Source organism: Rattus norvegicus, chromosome 2, assembly GCF_036323735.1.
Source record: "Rattus norvegicus strain BN/NHsdMcwi chromosome 2, GRCr8, whole genome shotgun sequence".
Taxonomy (NCBI): Eukaryota; Metazoa; Chordata; class Mammalia; order Rodentia; family Muridae; genus Rattus; species Rattus norvegicus.
Window position 1 is genome coordinate 80,854,776 of NC_086020.1, and position 16,122 is coordinate 80,870,897.

Consider the following 16,122-nt stretch of genomic DNA (forward strand, 5'->3'; position numbering starts at 1 on the left):
CTGGCTTTGTACTTCTGTACCTGGAATCAGGGGAAAAGATGGTACAAATTCCAGCCTGAAGGCTGCAGAATATGAGCCGAGTAACAAGAAGAGAGAAAAGGGATGTGGGGAGCTGTTCCTTCCATCTCACGTCTTCTATTCTGTTAGGACCCTCCAATGGACTGGGTAGTTCTTATGCTCACTGAGAAAGTACTTGCAGAGTTCCAGCATGGCATCTCCTTTTATTCCCAAGGCAATATGAATTTATTTCATACACAGCAAAGTGTCGTGCTCAATAAAGGATAACAAGGCTAATTATAACTTGGAATGCAGAATGACATATATTTCAGTATAATCTTTCACTTTTCATATTTTGACCACTTGCTGACAGTAAACTACAAATTAGTGCAGTGTTGCTTCATGTTGGCTCACGCCACGTCCGACATGTTTAAAATTTGGATGCACTTGCTGCAGATTGTGGAAAACCGCACAGAGAAATGAGGATGAATCCCAAAGCAATTACTGCTCCACAGATGTTTGGTCGACTTGATGTGGCCACAAATGATTGGACCGATGGAATATTTTCTACCCTTTGGAGGAAGACACTGAAAGCAAAGAAAGGTAGAAGAGTAAATAATTATGTTAAACATGTACTTCTAAACAAAATCGTAGATGTCTAAGTAGAATTACCAAGCAGTGGTATTGCGCATATGTTAGCCAAGACTAAGTAAAAGATTTCACTATATTTCTGAGTGTTGAAGTGGTGAAAGTTTTGATTAGTATACTTAAGCCTCACCCTTAATATTTTTATTGCATTTCAATTGTTTATTTTGCACACATGCCGTGTGTGCACGCACACGTGCATATGTATATATGTGTGCACCTGTGTGTGCATGTGTATATATGCATCTGTGTGTATGTATGCATGTATGTATGCATGTGTGCACCTGTGTGTGCATGTGTGTGTGTGTGTATATAAATCACAGTGTGCATGGTAAAGTCAGAGGACACCATTTTTAGCTGCTCAGTCTGTCCTTCTGCTATGTGGTGTCTGGCAAGGACATTCTTATCTGCTGAGCTCTCTTGGCTGGTTCCAAACACCTCCTCTTTAAAGGATGTTTGTTTCAATACTTACACATCTGTGTATTATAGAATAAAATAGAGGGAAAAGCTGTTGAAGAAGGTTGATAGCATTGTGTAAGGCAATTTTTACTGTTATTATGCTCACTGAATAGTTTAAAAATGTAACATTCACTTCTACATGGCTTGTTTTTTAAAAACTGACTCTCTTATGAAATCATGTAGAGAAGTGAGCTTTTTTGGGGTCAGAAAATCATATATATCCAAAGTGAGCTGGCAAATAATTCTGTTTTGGGGACACTGGGATTGGATTGTTAAAGCAAACCTTTAAGGGCTGGCTGTTCAGTCAGCATTGTCTCTTTTAAAGGCACCGTAAACAGAGCACAGTGTTCTCAGAATATCACCTCGGCTGGAAGAAATGGTAGCAGCTTACCTTTCTTTCATTGTGTGTTCTCACTTCTAGGGAGAAAAGGACAATGGAAACATTCAGGGCAAAGAAGCAGGGGAGAGCAGCTCTTGGCAGATCATTCCTGCCTTCACTTTGGGCAGCAGACCCCTGCTGATACATGTTTTAAGATAGTATCACCCAGGGTCTCTTGAAAGGGAAGGAACCTGTCCTTTAACATTGGTAATCATGAGACAGTGAAAACTCCTCTATTCGCAACCGTTATTTTACAGGAAATTAAAAATTTGCTTCTACTATGTTGAATAACCCAGCATAAATGTAGGCAGTGATAGACGTTTAACTCCCAGAATTGCTCAGAGAGCAGCTTCTGTAAAGAGGAGGCCATCTTTGTCTTTTAAAGTGACCTGTGCTAAGGTCAGCATTTTGCCTATTGTTAGTTAAGTGGGTTTCTTGAGGGATCCCAAGCCATTAATCTGAGTAGAATCCTCACAGCCGGGCACAGCAAGGAGACTTTAGAACCTGACAGTGACGACTCTGTTGAGTAACAGTGGGAGACGGACCTAAGGAGGGGCTACAGTTGAGGCACAGAACCTTCGCTGATGTTTACATTCCTGTCGAGCCTTCTTCCTGTTTGTCATTCTCTAGCACCAATTATCTCCTTATGTGACTCCCATCAGGTTAGGAGTCTCCTGAGATACATTCTGAAGGGCTTTGGAAAGTTCTGGTATTTAAAACACAGGCTACATTTTCTTCTCACTATACTTCTGCCTTCAGTGGTCTCTACACAATTGGTTGCTCCTCTTTCTGAATCTTGCCTGCTTGGATGATTCTCCGTCCTGCAGGCTACCTGCACATCCACTTTCACTGGAATGAGATGTCTTGAAAAAGCAGAAGGGCACAGGGGCACCAGGGGCATCCCTTGGCAGAAATCTAAATGTTGCGTTGCCTCTGTTCCCAGGCCTCCTGTCTCTCTCTACATTTTTTTTTTGTCTAGAAGTAATGTATGCAGCCTCCATGGCTTTAAGTGCCACTTCGAAGCTCAAAGCTTCTATATATCTAACATCCAGTCCTGATTTCTCCCTGCTTCTAGGTCAACAACTCTCATGGGATCTCTGCTGGGTATTAACATATGCAAGACCAAATTTGCCTGCCCCATGCCATGGTCGTTTCTGTTGCACCGATATACTACCCTGTATCTTGTTAGCTAAGTCTGCTTTCTTCCTGTCCCACTGCCTTATTTTCTTCTTTTCATCCTGTTGGCTATAATACAACAGAATAGGCAAAATGGTCTGCAAACCACAGTCAGGTGTTTCATTTGCACGACTTTGAGGTTGTGTCCTTCCATGGATCCTATGCTTTCTAATCTTAGAGAATAAGAATTCAGTATTTCACCTTAGAGGGCACAAAGCACACAGTCCATTTTATCACCTGAAGTTTGTTCCTGCTCCAGGGTCTTTGCGCATGCTGTTCTTAGATGCGAAATAGAAACTTCTAGATCTTTAAGCCACTTCAGTCTTTGTGTCAAATCTTTCACTGGCACTTCATCCAAAATATTGCCTCTTCTCTGAACCTGCTTAAGATGGCTCGCTATGTTTGTCTGATTGTCTGCCTTTCCCGCTTAGAATGTAAACTCTCTGAAGGTGACATATTATCTCACCCACTGTCATATCTCATCCCTTAGAGCAGTGCTGCATACAGAAAGGAACAAAGGAGTTTTGGGTTTGATCACGGTTTGAACATAACGGTCATACAAGGAACATAGAAGGTTCTTTGTGCTCATGCAACTTAGTCATCATTGAGAACCGTGGTTTATTTAAAGTTAACAGGCTTTATATAGCTGTTCTTGAACTCTTGAGAGAGTAAGACTGCTCATAGTGACTTACACAGGCACCTGTGTACACGTGTGGTTTCTTCCTTTTCTCTTGGGTGGCATCCAGGGGAACATATCTGGATCGTTCTTGATGGTCCAGTTGATGCCATCTGGATTGAAAATCTGAATTCTGTGTTGGATGATAATAAAACCCTGACTCTGGCCAATGGCGACCGGATTCCCATGGCTCCAAACTGCAAGATAGTTTTTGAACCTCATAACATTGACAATGCTTCTCCCGCCACTGTCTCAAGAAACGGGATGGTTTTCATGAGTTCCTCTGTCCTCGACTGGAGTCCTATTCTTGAGGTATGATCGAATCCTTTCTTTTGTATAATTGAAAAGGGAAAGGCATCTTTAGCATTCCTTGTAAGCATGATAATTCTTCTGCAGCTGCTGGCAGTGGTTTTCTTTTTTTATGTAACTGTTTCTGAAAGACCCTTGTATGCACAGGGCTGCTCAGACTGATTGCCCCTCACAGGGTTCTCCAGTCTCCCTCCAATCACTTAGAACTGTGATTTCCAAGTAAATGTCAGGCCTATGTGAATCAATAATCCTGCCAAACTGTGTCTGAGGATTGAAAAGTAAAATTTAATATCATCACTTTGGGGATTCATGGCAGTTTTGGGAACAACCGTCTTAGAATTTTAACTTAAAAGATAACTCGTTAATCGTCTTGTATATAAAGACTTTTTTAAAATGAGATTCAGTTGTCATAGTATTAATTTTAACTTTGTGGTTAGAAATAATATTTTACATAATCAATTCATGATCAGGTATAGTGGTTTATTACTGTCAATATATTATAGAATATAGTAATTAAAATTTTATTATAGTTACATACCTTGCATGCTTATATGTTTTATTAAATCCATACTATAAAATGTAAGTGGTACTGGAAAATCCACGTGACTTTTATGACATAGATGGCTAGATTTACCATTTTTATTTGCCTTTATATTTTGAGGATGATTTTATTTTAAAACTTTCTAATTTAAATTATGTAGGTATTTTATATTTTTGTTATATTTTTTGCACCTCATATCTGTATAGGAATATTCTAACTTTTATTAATGTCTTTTCAAAGGCTACATGATTCTGGGATCCAAATGGGTTTAGACTTCATAACTTTCATGGAGAGATATAAAAGAGAATGTTTTGGAACAAAATGATACTGACCACCCTTGAATATGATTCCAAAATGTCTTTTACAGATTTCATAATTAGATTTTCTATCCATTAAAAATGAAGTACAGGTACTCTTGGATATTCAAAAGCACTCACCAGTGATAATTTATAAAATACAGGTAATTGCGTCAAATCCAAATCCTACCAAGTTAGAATCTCCAAGGAGGAGACCAAGGACTCTTTATACGCCTCAAGTATTACAGTAGATTTTCTTTATGTAACTGTGCTTGGTGACCACAGATACAACAGAATACAAGTCAATTGTGATTACATGATTTTTTTCCCCTAATATATTTAGATTTTATAAAGTTGTTTGGAAAAATACTTTTATTGTATTGAGTCACAAGTATTTAGCTTGCTCCTCATAAAGCACACTTCCATTACACCCTACCTGGGTTTTTACAGTAACATTACACCTAATCACATTTTCACATGCATTTAAATAATGTAGTATCCTCAGGGGATCAGGAGCCTGCTGTAAGATTCTGTCTCCTAATGTCAGAAGCTGCACCATAAAGTCTCACCAACGTGACGGAGCATGAGATGGACTAAGACAACAACAATGAACAGTTCCCAGAGGAAGGGGACAGGACACTAGGATGACACAGGGCAGTGGACCTGCGCACGTGAATGCTGCAGACAGATTCTTTGAGTGTTGACTCTGGCCTTGTCCCTTACTCTAGGACTCTGGGTGTCTTACTGAAGATGCAGGGTCAAAGGGGGACAATAATAGTTCCTATCTGAGAGAGAGTTGCTTTGAAGGCTTAAATAAATGATTGTATGAAGGAGTTTATAGCCAGGCTTGATGTGTCTTAAACACAATAACACTTTGCATCGTTATTAATCGTTAATTGATGTTAATTAATTAATAATGCTGTAAAAAAGTTTTTAATGCCCCAATCGTCATTTTCCTGGTTTCACCAATGCACGAGTGTGTGAACCCACAGGGTTTTCTCAAGAGACGGTCTCCTCAAGAGGCTGAAATCCTTCGACAGCTGTACGCAGAGACTTTTCCAGACCTGTATCGGTTCAGCATTCAGAACCTGGAGTTCAAGATGGAGATACTGGAGGCCTTTGTGATCACACAGAGCACCCACATGCTGCAAGGCCTGATTCCCACAAAGGTTAGGGATGGTACCTTCCTCCTGGGTGCACTGGGCGGAGAACACAGCATGTGAAACTAGGCTTGGTTAGGGTTGGTGGTGAGTGTGTGTGTGTGTGTGTGTGTGTGTGTGTATGTGGGTGTGTGGGGGGGTTGGAGTGGTCTCAGACATACCAGTTCTCCCTTATAGCTTTCTTTGAAATAAGCAAGCTATTGATTTGAATTTTGTTGCTGGTTAACGTAACTATATAATAAATGTCATTAGTTTTGTTTAAAAATATTTCTGCTTTATTTTATTTATTTATTTACTATGTGTGTTTGTAGATGTCAGAGGACAAGTTGGGGGTTGTTGGGGGTCTCATTCTATCACATGGGTATGGGAATTAGACTCAGGCCATCAGGACTGGCACCAAGTGCCTTTACCCACTGAGACAGCTTGCTTGCTTGGTTTCATTTATTTTGTGAACCAGTTAGTACCCCCTGGAACGCGGTTTCCCATTCGTTCCTCAGTTGAACCATTCTTTTCTTCTCCTGGGGGGGGGGGCAACAAATACCATTTTCCTAGATTTGTAGTTTTAGATGGAGACCAAGGGTTAAGTAACGAATGCTTCCTGCATCCTCAGGAGCAGGCCGGGGACGTGGACCCAGAGCACCTGGGGAGGCTGTTTGTCTTTGCCATGATGTGGAGTGTGGGTGCAGTCCTGGAGTTGGAAGGTCGCCGGAGGATGGAACTCTGGCTGCGCTCACGAGAAGGGCCCACACTGCACCTGCCACAGCTGACCGATCCTGGGGACACCATGTTTGATTACTATGTTGCACCGGACGGTGAGCGTGCTCTGCGTGCAGGGTGCAAGGATGGGTTGTGTTATTAAAGTGAGAATACTCTTGGAAATTTGTTTTTAATTTAATATTTTATTTATTTTACATCCCCGCCGCAGTTTGCCCTCCCTTTTCTCCTCCTAGTCCCTCCCCATCACCTCCCGTCTCTCTCTCTGCTCCCCAATCCAGTTCTCCATTTCTCTTCTGGAAAGGGACTGCCTTAATGAATATCGCCCAGCTATAACATATCAAGTGGCAGTAAAACTGGGTACCTCCTCTTCTATTAAGGCCAGACAATGCAACTCAGCAAGGGGAAAGAGTCCCAAAGGTAGACAACAGAGGAAGAGGCACTCCCACTGTTAGGAGTCCCTACCAGAAGATCAAGATACACAACTGTAACATATATGCAGAGTGTTTAGGACAGTCCCATGCACGCTTTCTGGTTGGTAGTTCAGTCTTTATGAGCTCCTATGGGCTCAGATTAGTTAATTCTGTAGGTTTTCTTGTGTTGTTCTTGTTCTCTCTGGCTCTTACAATCCACCCTCTCCTGATGGATTCCCCAAGCTCTGCCTAGTGTTTGGCTGTGGGTCTCTGCAGCTCTTTTCGTAAGTTGCTGAATGAAGCGTCTATGAGGATAATTGAGTAAGGCATCAATCTACCAGTATAGCAGAATATCATTTGAATCGTTTTGTTGACGTTTTAAAAGTGCCATTTGTGTTAGGTTCTATCGTGTGTCTCTGGGCTATCCAGTCTCTGGCTCCTAGCCCTCTGGGCGGCATTATAGGTGGACTCTCTCTCATGGCATTAGACTCTAGCTGGAGAAGCCATTGGTTGGCCACTCCCCCAATTTCTGTGCTACCTTTTACATCTAGTGTATCTTGGAAGCAGGACAAATTGTAGGTCACAGGTTTTGTGATTGGGTTGGTTTCCCAATCCTTCCATTGGAAGTTTTGCCTTCCAGTGGGAGTTATAGGAGATGACCAGTTCAGTTTCCATTTTCCACATTGCTAGGAGTCTTAGCTGGGGTCACCCTTGTTGATTCCCAGGAGTTTCCATTACCCTAGGGTTCTAGCTTGTGGCAGAGAGGCCTCCTGCTTCCAGCTGTCTCTCGTAGTACCCTCTGCCTCCATCCACCCCATTTCTGATCCCTCTGTTCCCATCCCCAGCCCATCTTCATTCAGTCTTCTCTCCACATCCATCACGATGCTAATGCTGTCTATTCTGTTTTCCCTTCTCAGTGAGATTTTTGTGTTCCCACTTGAGCCTTTCATGTTACTTAGCTCCTTTAGCTCTGTGGATTATAGCATGGTTATCCTTTACTTTGTGGCTGATATCCACTTATAAATGAATACATACCATGCATGTCTTACTGGGTCTGGGTTACTTCAGAATGATATTTTCCACTGTTATCCATTTGCTGGCAAATCTGAAATAAGAATTTTTCTTTAGATTTATTTATTTATTATATAAAAGTACACTGAAGCTGTCTTCAGACACACCAGAAGAAGGCATCAGATCTTTTTACAGATGGTTGTGAGCCACCGTGTGGTTGCTGGGAATTGAACTCAGGAACTCTGGAAGAGCAGTCAGTACTGTTAATCACTGAGTCGTCTCTTCAGCTCCTGAAATAAAAATTTTAACATACAAAGTTATATAGTAATTGTTTCTTTCCTTGGGCTTTACTTTGGCACAAGTTTCATTTGCAAGACAGGCAAGACCTTTAGTCTTGACTTGAAGCAAATTGGACCAATTTTCTACTTAGATACACATCAGCCATCCAGTGGAACCAACAATTGGTGTAAAATTACATTAAAATGTAGATGTCTATGTCTACAGTTGTCTATTATCTGTATATCTTTCTTTCTCCATATATATCTATCTCTATCTCTATATCTATCTATCTATCTATCTATCTATCTATCTATCTATCTATCTATCTATCTATCTGCTTTCCTTTCTAAGATGTTTTTGGTCAGATTTTTATTACAGCAACAGAAAGAAAAGTAGTGTCTGTTTTACACTGTGCTAGGCATTGAACCCAGGAAACTGTCCATGCTGGAAAGGTCACCCTACCATCTGGGTTTTATCCATGCCCCCTTAATGATCTGTTTTGTGGCGAGTATTTGAAGATACCTTTATGACGGTTTGAAGGTGTCTGATCATTGCAGGGACATACCATATTAGCTGGAAGGTGTGAATCTCCCCTGTTGTTCTCAGGTACTTGGAGGCATTGGAGTATGTGTATCCCAGAATACGTGTATCCACCTGATACCACCCCAGAGTATGGATCTATCCTTGTGCCAAATGTGGACAATGTGCGGACCGACTTCCTAATTAAAACCATTGCCAAACAAGGCAAGGTATGACTTTTAAACTGTGATTAAAAAGATTCTACTTTAAAAGGTCATATGAAGTATAAGAGCACATTGTGTCTATTTCACACTACATTGTGTTTCTGTTTAGAATAAGTGAAGGTATTACCTAAATGAGTGAACTCCTTTTGTTATTTCAAAAGGAAAACCTGATGTGTCGAACAGTCCAACTTCTCAACTGAGAAGATTTTTGACTTTGTTTTTTGTTAAGATAATTCTTTCCCTTCTGGTTACTGACTTAGTTTCCTGTCCTAACAAATTATCAGAGCTTAGTGTTTAAACCATGACAGCTTACTTCCTTAGTGCTGGATGCTGAAAGCCCAGGATCAAGGTTTTGACTAGGTCGGTTTCTCCATAGTTCTTTCTCCTCAACTTATAGATAGTGTCTCCTTCTTGTGTCTTCCTGAGGCCCTTTTCTGTGTGCATGCATCTGGTGTGTGTGCACCTAGATATTTTGCTTCTATAAGGCCAGTATTAGGCAGGATCATTTGGGTGGTCACCTCTGTAGAGTCCCGTCCTCTAGGTATGGTCGTATTGGGAGGTACTGAGGATTCCTGCCTCAGTGTAGGGGTTGGTGGGTCAGAGGGACACAATTCAACCCCTATTGCTTGTCTTATCTCATTCCTTCTAAACCCCTTTATTTTAGGCTGTGCTGTTAATTGGTGAGCAAGGAACAGCCAAAACAGTCATCATCAAAGGATTTATGTCAAAATTTGACCCTGAAAGTCACACGGTCAAGAATCTGAACTTTTCTTCGGCGACGACCCCACTGATGTTTCAGGTGCTGCCTCTGATGTCGCACACAGGACAGGCTTGTGTCAGCTTCTGAGAGCCAAAGTGTTTCATGTGGGTGGGCCACTGGAACCTTGTCAGGTTTTTGTGATTATAACATCACGCCAACAATGTCTTCCATTGTCTCTATCATTCAAATGTAGTTAAATCTCTTTCTTGTTATGTTATACTATATAGTCTTAAATTATGAGGAAATAAGAAAAATTCAAAGAATGGATAAAAGGATATTTAAGGTGCCATGGGTCTCAGTAGTGTTTAAAATACGTGTGTGGACATGTAGGACAGCATAGGAAAGCATTCCAACCTGAAGCATAGATGATCAATTTCTGAGTTGGACACTGAAAACTCTGGGGAAAAAGAATTGGCATGTAGGATTTTATGAAATTAAAAATTTGTTTAGGAGAATAAATTATGAAGTAGAGAGAGCTTATAGAATGCAAGAAATCATCTCAGAGAGAGAGAGAGAGGGAGAGGGAGAGAGAGAGAGAGGACACAGACAGGTAGACTCTAGAGAAAGAGAGGCAGAAAGAGAAAGATAGAGATATTGCTTTTAGAACTGACCACTTTACTCTTTCTTTATCTGCATACTGATCAGTCTGTGTATTAATTACAATTCAGCAAAAACAAGTTTCTCAGGTAAGCACTGAGAGCTGCTCTTATCTGTAGGTTTAGAGGCAAGTATTTAGGAGTCAGTTTAATTCTATGCTCTTTTAACAGAATGTTAGTATTATGTTCTTCTCTAGGACCCATGAATTACTCAGCTGCAGGTTCTTGGTTAAATTAACAGTACTCAGAATGAATTGTCTTGTGAGGCGGGCCTTAAATTCTACCAGAGAGTGTTCAGTTGTTTCCATAATATTTATACTACTAGTGTATGTATTTCCAAGCCAGTCATTAATGTAGCTTACAAGGTTCACATCTGGGTAAGATCATCCACTCTCTTTTTCTTTTTCTTTTCTCTTTCTTATCGTAGCATACACAGCACCTTCCAGCACTGTAGAAGCCAGTCAGTAGGGATGAAGTTGCTAGGTTGATTCTTGCTTGATTTCTTCATATCATGTAACCCAAGTTGTGCCTCCAGTAATCAAACACACCCTTAAGTTATGGCAGGTCATCCAAATCAATGTCATTAGCCTGCAATGTTTGGTGGTTTATGAGAACCCCAATGACCAACAACTTGAAAAGTAACACCTGTCATTTGGCTTTTTGTTTGATAGCCTATGGTGTCTGAGAAGGGAGTCATGGAGATGAAATTCTTTCTTCTTAAAATTTAAAAATTTATTTACATTTTAGCTGTTGCTCCTCCAGTCTCCCTCCCACAGTTCCTCATCTCATTCCTACTTCTCTTTTCTTCCGAGAAGGTGTTTCTCCCCCACCACACACACCAGGCCTCCCACTCCCCTGGGACTTCAAGTCTCTTGATGATTAGGCACATCTCTTACTGAGGCCTGAACCGTTAGTCCTCTGATATATATATATGCGAGGGGTAGGGTTTGTATGTGTGTGTGTGTGTGTGTTTGTGGGGGGTGGGTGTTTGGACCAGGCTGTGTATGCTGCCTGGTTGGTGGCTCAATCTCTGGGAGCTCTGTGGGCTCTGGGTTAGTTGAGTCTGCTGGTTTTCCTATAGGATCTTCCTATTTGGATCACCTTTCCCTTCAGCTTCTTCAATCCTAATCCAACCATGGGGGTCCCCAACTTCAGTCCAATGGTTGAGTGTAAGTATCTGTATCTGTCTCAGTCAACTGCTGGTGGAGTCTCAGAGAACAGTCATGCTAGGCTCCTGTTTACCGTCTCTTCTCCGTTATTGTCCCTGCAGTTCTTTTAGACAGGAACAATTCTGGGTCAGAAATTTTGACTGTTGGTTGGTAACTCCATCACCTGAGGCCCTGTCTATCTATTGATGGTGGACTCTTTGAGTTCCCTTTCTCCATTGTTGGGTATTTTGGATAAGATCACCCCCATTGAGTCCTGAGAATGTCTCACCTCCCAGGTCTTTGGTACGTTCTAGATGTTCTCCCTTCCCAAACTCCTGATGCTGTATATTTCCATTCATTCTCCTGGTGCTCTGGGCTTCTCTCCAGCCCCCACATATCTGATCTTATTTCTCCTTCCCCTCTCCTTCCCATCCAAGTCCTGGGAAAGAAATTCTTAATGTTAAGCTATGCTCAATTATTTGAAAAAACATTAATGTTTCCATTAGAACATTAATCAAATTTGAAAATGGTGCTCATCAGAAATTTTAATTGGAAGGCAAATATTTATCGAAAGAGAAGCTCATAAAACTTTACTTCTGATGAACTTTGCTGTCCTTTGCTTATTGGAATCAAAATATCAGCTCAATGAAAATTATTGAGGGCGTGGATAATTCACGACTTCTTATTGCTTAATTTAATCAGTGGCATCAGAGTCAATGCACTAAGACCATTGATTCGGCTTCTAAATAAGACTGTCAACTTCATTATAGTCCTGTGCTGGAGATGAAATTTCCAATACTGGCTAGCCCTCTGTCAAACAAATGCCGTCTACACAGTGTCTTGGCATGGAAATCCTGATGAAATGTCAACCCCAAATTGCAGATGCTCAGCAGTGGTGGTTTTGTATTATTTTTTTGGTGTGTGGTATAGATCATTAAATTATACTAGATAATGGACATAGCTATAAATATTTATATCTCTCTTCACACACATACACACACACATACACACACACACACACACACACACACGAGACATACCCATATGCACGTGCACATGTACACAGGCACATGCACACACATATACACACATGTACACACATACTACCAACACACAAATACATTGATACTGCATTATATTTAAATAATTTTTGCCAATTTTACTTTAGAAGGAAAGCTCTTTTTAAGGGTTATAATTATAGCCTCATTTGAGAATGAACATTTAAAATATATAAGTGTAAATCACTTATTTTCTACCACCCAAGGTAAATTATCTACCTAGTTACTGTTCTTGAGACTTTAGTACATCTTTGATTTTTAATATGACTGGGGCATCCTTGTTAGAGATGGACAGAGAGGTCTGGCTAGTATCCACAGGAATGTCTACATTCTCAGTGTTCAAGGGCAGGAGGCCCTCTCTTGTCTTTTGTTGGTATTTCATTATGTCACTGTTTCTTCTCCTGTCTAGAAATACCACAGCATTGCCTACACTGCTTCCTGCCTGTGCCGGCTTGACTGCTGGACACCACTGCTGCCTATCATACTAGCCCCATTAGTTTGAGAAAGCTTCCAATTAACCAAACTCCTGTAATTAACTTTCTCACTATAATTCCCAGTCATTCTTGCTAGACAGAGCTGATGGAGCAGAAGGCATTTGTCTCTTAGTCTTCCACTGATGTGCATCCCAAGCAAGTTGACGTTGTAGAGGAGAAAGTAGACTGCCCACATCTTGTTTTGCTCCCGTGATAGTACACAGTCAGTCTGAGAACATTGCTTGTGCCGGGCGGTTTCACGATGGTTCCGGCTATTTCAGCATCCTGTATGAGTGGGAAGTCTTATGTTCCTCTTTGCTTGGGACACTATCTCTTATTAATAATTAATCGTGTCTCCTGAGGCTATCCCAGGTGTCTAGTTTGGATAAAAAAAATTACTCAGCCCAAATTACATTTTAGTCAAGTGAATTTATTTCTTTTAGGAGACAAATGACCCGTTTGCTAGTGATATTTTTTTTCTATTTCTGAAACCTATTGATTCATATCTTTGCAATTTAAATCATTTAAGAATGTGGAAAAAAGAAAGTGAGAATTAAGAGGAATTCTAAAAAAGTTTGACCTCTTTTAAAATCCATCTCAACGTCTTTTGGATGTAATAATGATCTTATATCCATAAATTCTAACTTTAGAAAGGAGAATCGTGGAGCCTGGCTACACATTTTACGTCTCTCAGGCATCAGAACTGTATGCGTAGGTCACGGAAGCACAGCTTGCTTGACTGAGCATGGAGCCGGGTCCTTCAAGCCCCTTCAGGCTCATCTCGGCTTCCTGTGGTGTTCTCCCCAACAAAGAGAATTCTTCTGGTTTTTCAGAGAGGCAGGACACTACTTTTCAGTGGAGACTCCTAAGGCGTGCTGGAACGCTCTTGTACTAACTGTTCATTGGTTGTTAGCAAAGCGTAAGCTGACCGCCAGGTCTTATCCTCTGCTGCCTTTTACAGCGCCCTTCTGCTTTCTTCCCATGGGTTTTCCTTACCCACCTTAACACTTATAGCTGATTTATCAACAGTATGTTTATTTTATTTTTAGCTTTTATTTGGCATTTTTGCATTTCGGTGTTAGTGCTAGCATCATGTTTTACGTTTTAACACACCCGCTACCCACCGTGGAATGTTGCATCTGTGTCTTCTGTCTGCCTGAGTTTTTCTGCCTATCATCTATTTTAAATATTTTTTGTTTTGTTTTGTTTTTCCTTTCCTTTCCTTTTTTTTCTTTTTTGAGACAGGGTTGGTTTTTTAAACTCTGCCAATGTAAGAGTGTTTTCAATAATTTACAGTAAAGTGGGAAGATATTATCACTTGGACTCTATGGTTTTAAATAAAGAGGAAAAAACCTCTCAGTTTTTATATTTTGATATATATCATACACAGGTGGAAATGTAAAGTCAAGTAGATTTATATTTCAATTTATTTGGGTCTGATATTTATGAAAAATGACTTAAGGGTTTGGATAGAATTCCCATTGACATAGTAAAAACACCTTTATAATTTTACAATGACTTTAAAATTTAATTCCTTTTTCATGTATTACATATATTTAATCCTCTGTAGGATGTGTTTATACTGATTCTGGGCTGGGACTTAGTGGCAGTAAGAGAAAGATGAAGCCACAGAGCTAGTAAGTGAGAGAAGCAGTCATTTAACCTTCTTTTATGTCTGTGAGCCCAGTGAGACCTGTTACATAAAGCCTTGCATATTATGCAGATTTGTCTCATTCTCAGGGAAGGTTGTGTGAAAGAAAGGCTAGTCCTAGAACTATCAGTGAACAATCCTTTGTCCGACCAAAGCCCCACCCTCCCGTATTAGTTTCTTCCTCTGTTGTTGTTAGAGAACAGACACATCTACAATGCCATTTAGCTGATTTGATAAATACTGCTTGGGATACGCTGTGAGGACTGTAAACCACAGAGGATCTAAGTGTGCTTACCTCAGGAAAATGTATATAGATGAATATAATGGAAGAATTATTTGTGTCTGTGTATGAGAGGAGTTAGCATTTGCCTTTAATGATATTTAGGAGCCATGAAGACTGAATTACCTACTGAGAAGTTTGTTCAGAAAGCTGAACTGAGCTTTAGGTCTCTTAGATGGAAGGCCAAGAGGTTTCTTCATTCCATGCCTAAGCTCACTTGGCTTTCTAGCCACTTAGTTTTTAACTACTTAAAAGCCATTGCTATGCCTGGAAGTAATGGTGATTCCTATGTCCGTATAGTATAGATAGACAATGAAGTCAGAATTTTGTTTAGGGTGTATAGAATTGGTGAAATCATGGTGACTATACCCTCTACTTTCAGAGTAAAGTTATATTGATTATCAAAGAAGCATTCAGCCTTCTGCTAAAGATTTAAGATTTTTTTAAAAATCACTTGCTGGGGTGGAGAAAGTAGCATGGGAAATCACTAGTCTAAGAAAATTTTTTACAAGGCATGTTGGGTAGTGCACATCTGGGGAGATGTCTTGAGTCATATTCACAGGAGTACATGAATAAGGTTCCCACCATGAGCACTATAAATTAGCCTATACAACGCACACCGTTTCACGATGCCTATTTTATTATCATCTGTGGATACATTCAGAGACTGAGGAGGATTTTCTAGGGTAAGTAGCTAGCATCATGGTTACTCACAGGAAGCCTGTGGGGTAGTGGGCATGGTTATACCACCCTTTAGAAAGACTAACTATTCAAGAGGGGGGTTGGACTGGACCAGGATGCAGAAGAGAGAGTGAAATAGAACACATGGATTCATCTCATCTTGGTTAGACAAAATTTACGGTTAGTTTAGTAAATGTTGTTGAAGGAGAATGGTAGATAGCAAACCATGATTCTTGGAGTCCTATATTTCTTTACTAGTATCAAATGTGTATGGTCTCAGGTAATTTTTAGATACTAAAAGTACAGTGAAGAATAATATAGATAAGATGTATACTCTAGATTTCATTTTAGAGTAAGAAAGGGATAACAACTAAATATTAGAATGTTCCTATTGGAGTTTTATATTCGTGATGCTGTGGGACACCTAAATGGGGAAGTGAAGTTATTTCTTTAGCTGTTGGTGGTTGTAAGTATGTTCAGGTGCACATGTGTGAGGAGTCATATGTGCATCCATGTGGACATTTGCTCTTGAAACAGGGTGCCTCACAGATCTGTAGCTCACCAAAAGAAAAAGGCTGGCGACCAGGCACCTGCCTGCCCCTCTGTCTTCAGCACTGAGATTACAACCATGTGTCTCCATACCCAGATCCTCATGCTTGTACGACAAGCATTTAGCC

General features: G+C 40.4%; 1 protein-coding gene across 3 annotated transcripts in view; it reads left to right on the forward strand.

Annotated features, from left to right (window-relative positions):
• The window catches only part of Dnah5 (dynein, axonemal, heavy chain 5), a 317,737-nt gene that overhangs the window by 186,594 nt on the left and 115,021 nt on the right, over window positions 1–16,122 (forward strand). For all 3 annotated transcript variants that reach the window (XM_039103563.2, XM_063281529.1, NM_001419569.1), the window contains exons 42-47: window positions 454–600; window positions 3,403–3,644; window positions 5,471–5,647; window positions 6,249–6,450; window positions 8,662–8,804; window positions 9,463–9,597. In XM_039103563.2, the coding sequence (XP_038959491.1) occupies window positions 454–600; window positions 3,403–3,644; window positions 5,471–5,647; window positions 6,249–6,450; window positions 8,662–8,804; window positions 9,463–9,597 (1,046 nt within the window). The remainder of the gene's footprint in view (window positions 1–453; window positions 601–3,402; window positions 3,645–5,470; window positions 5,648–6,248; window positions 6,451–8,661; window positions 8,805–9,462; window positions 9,598–16,122) is intronic.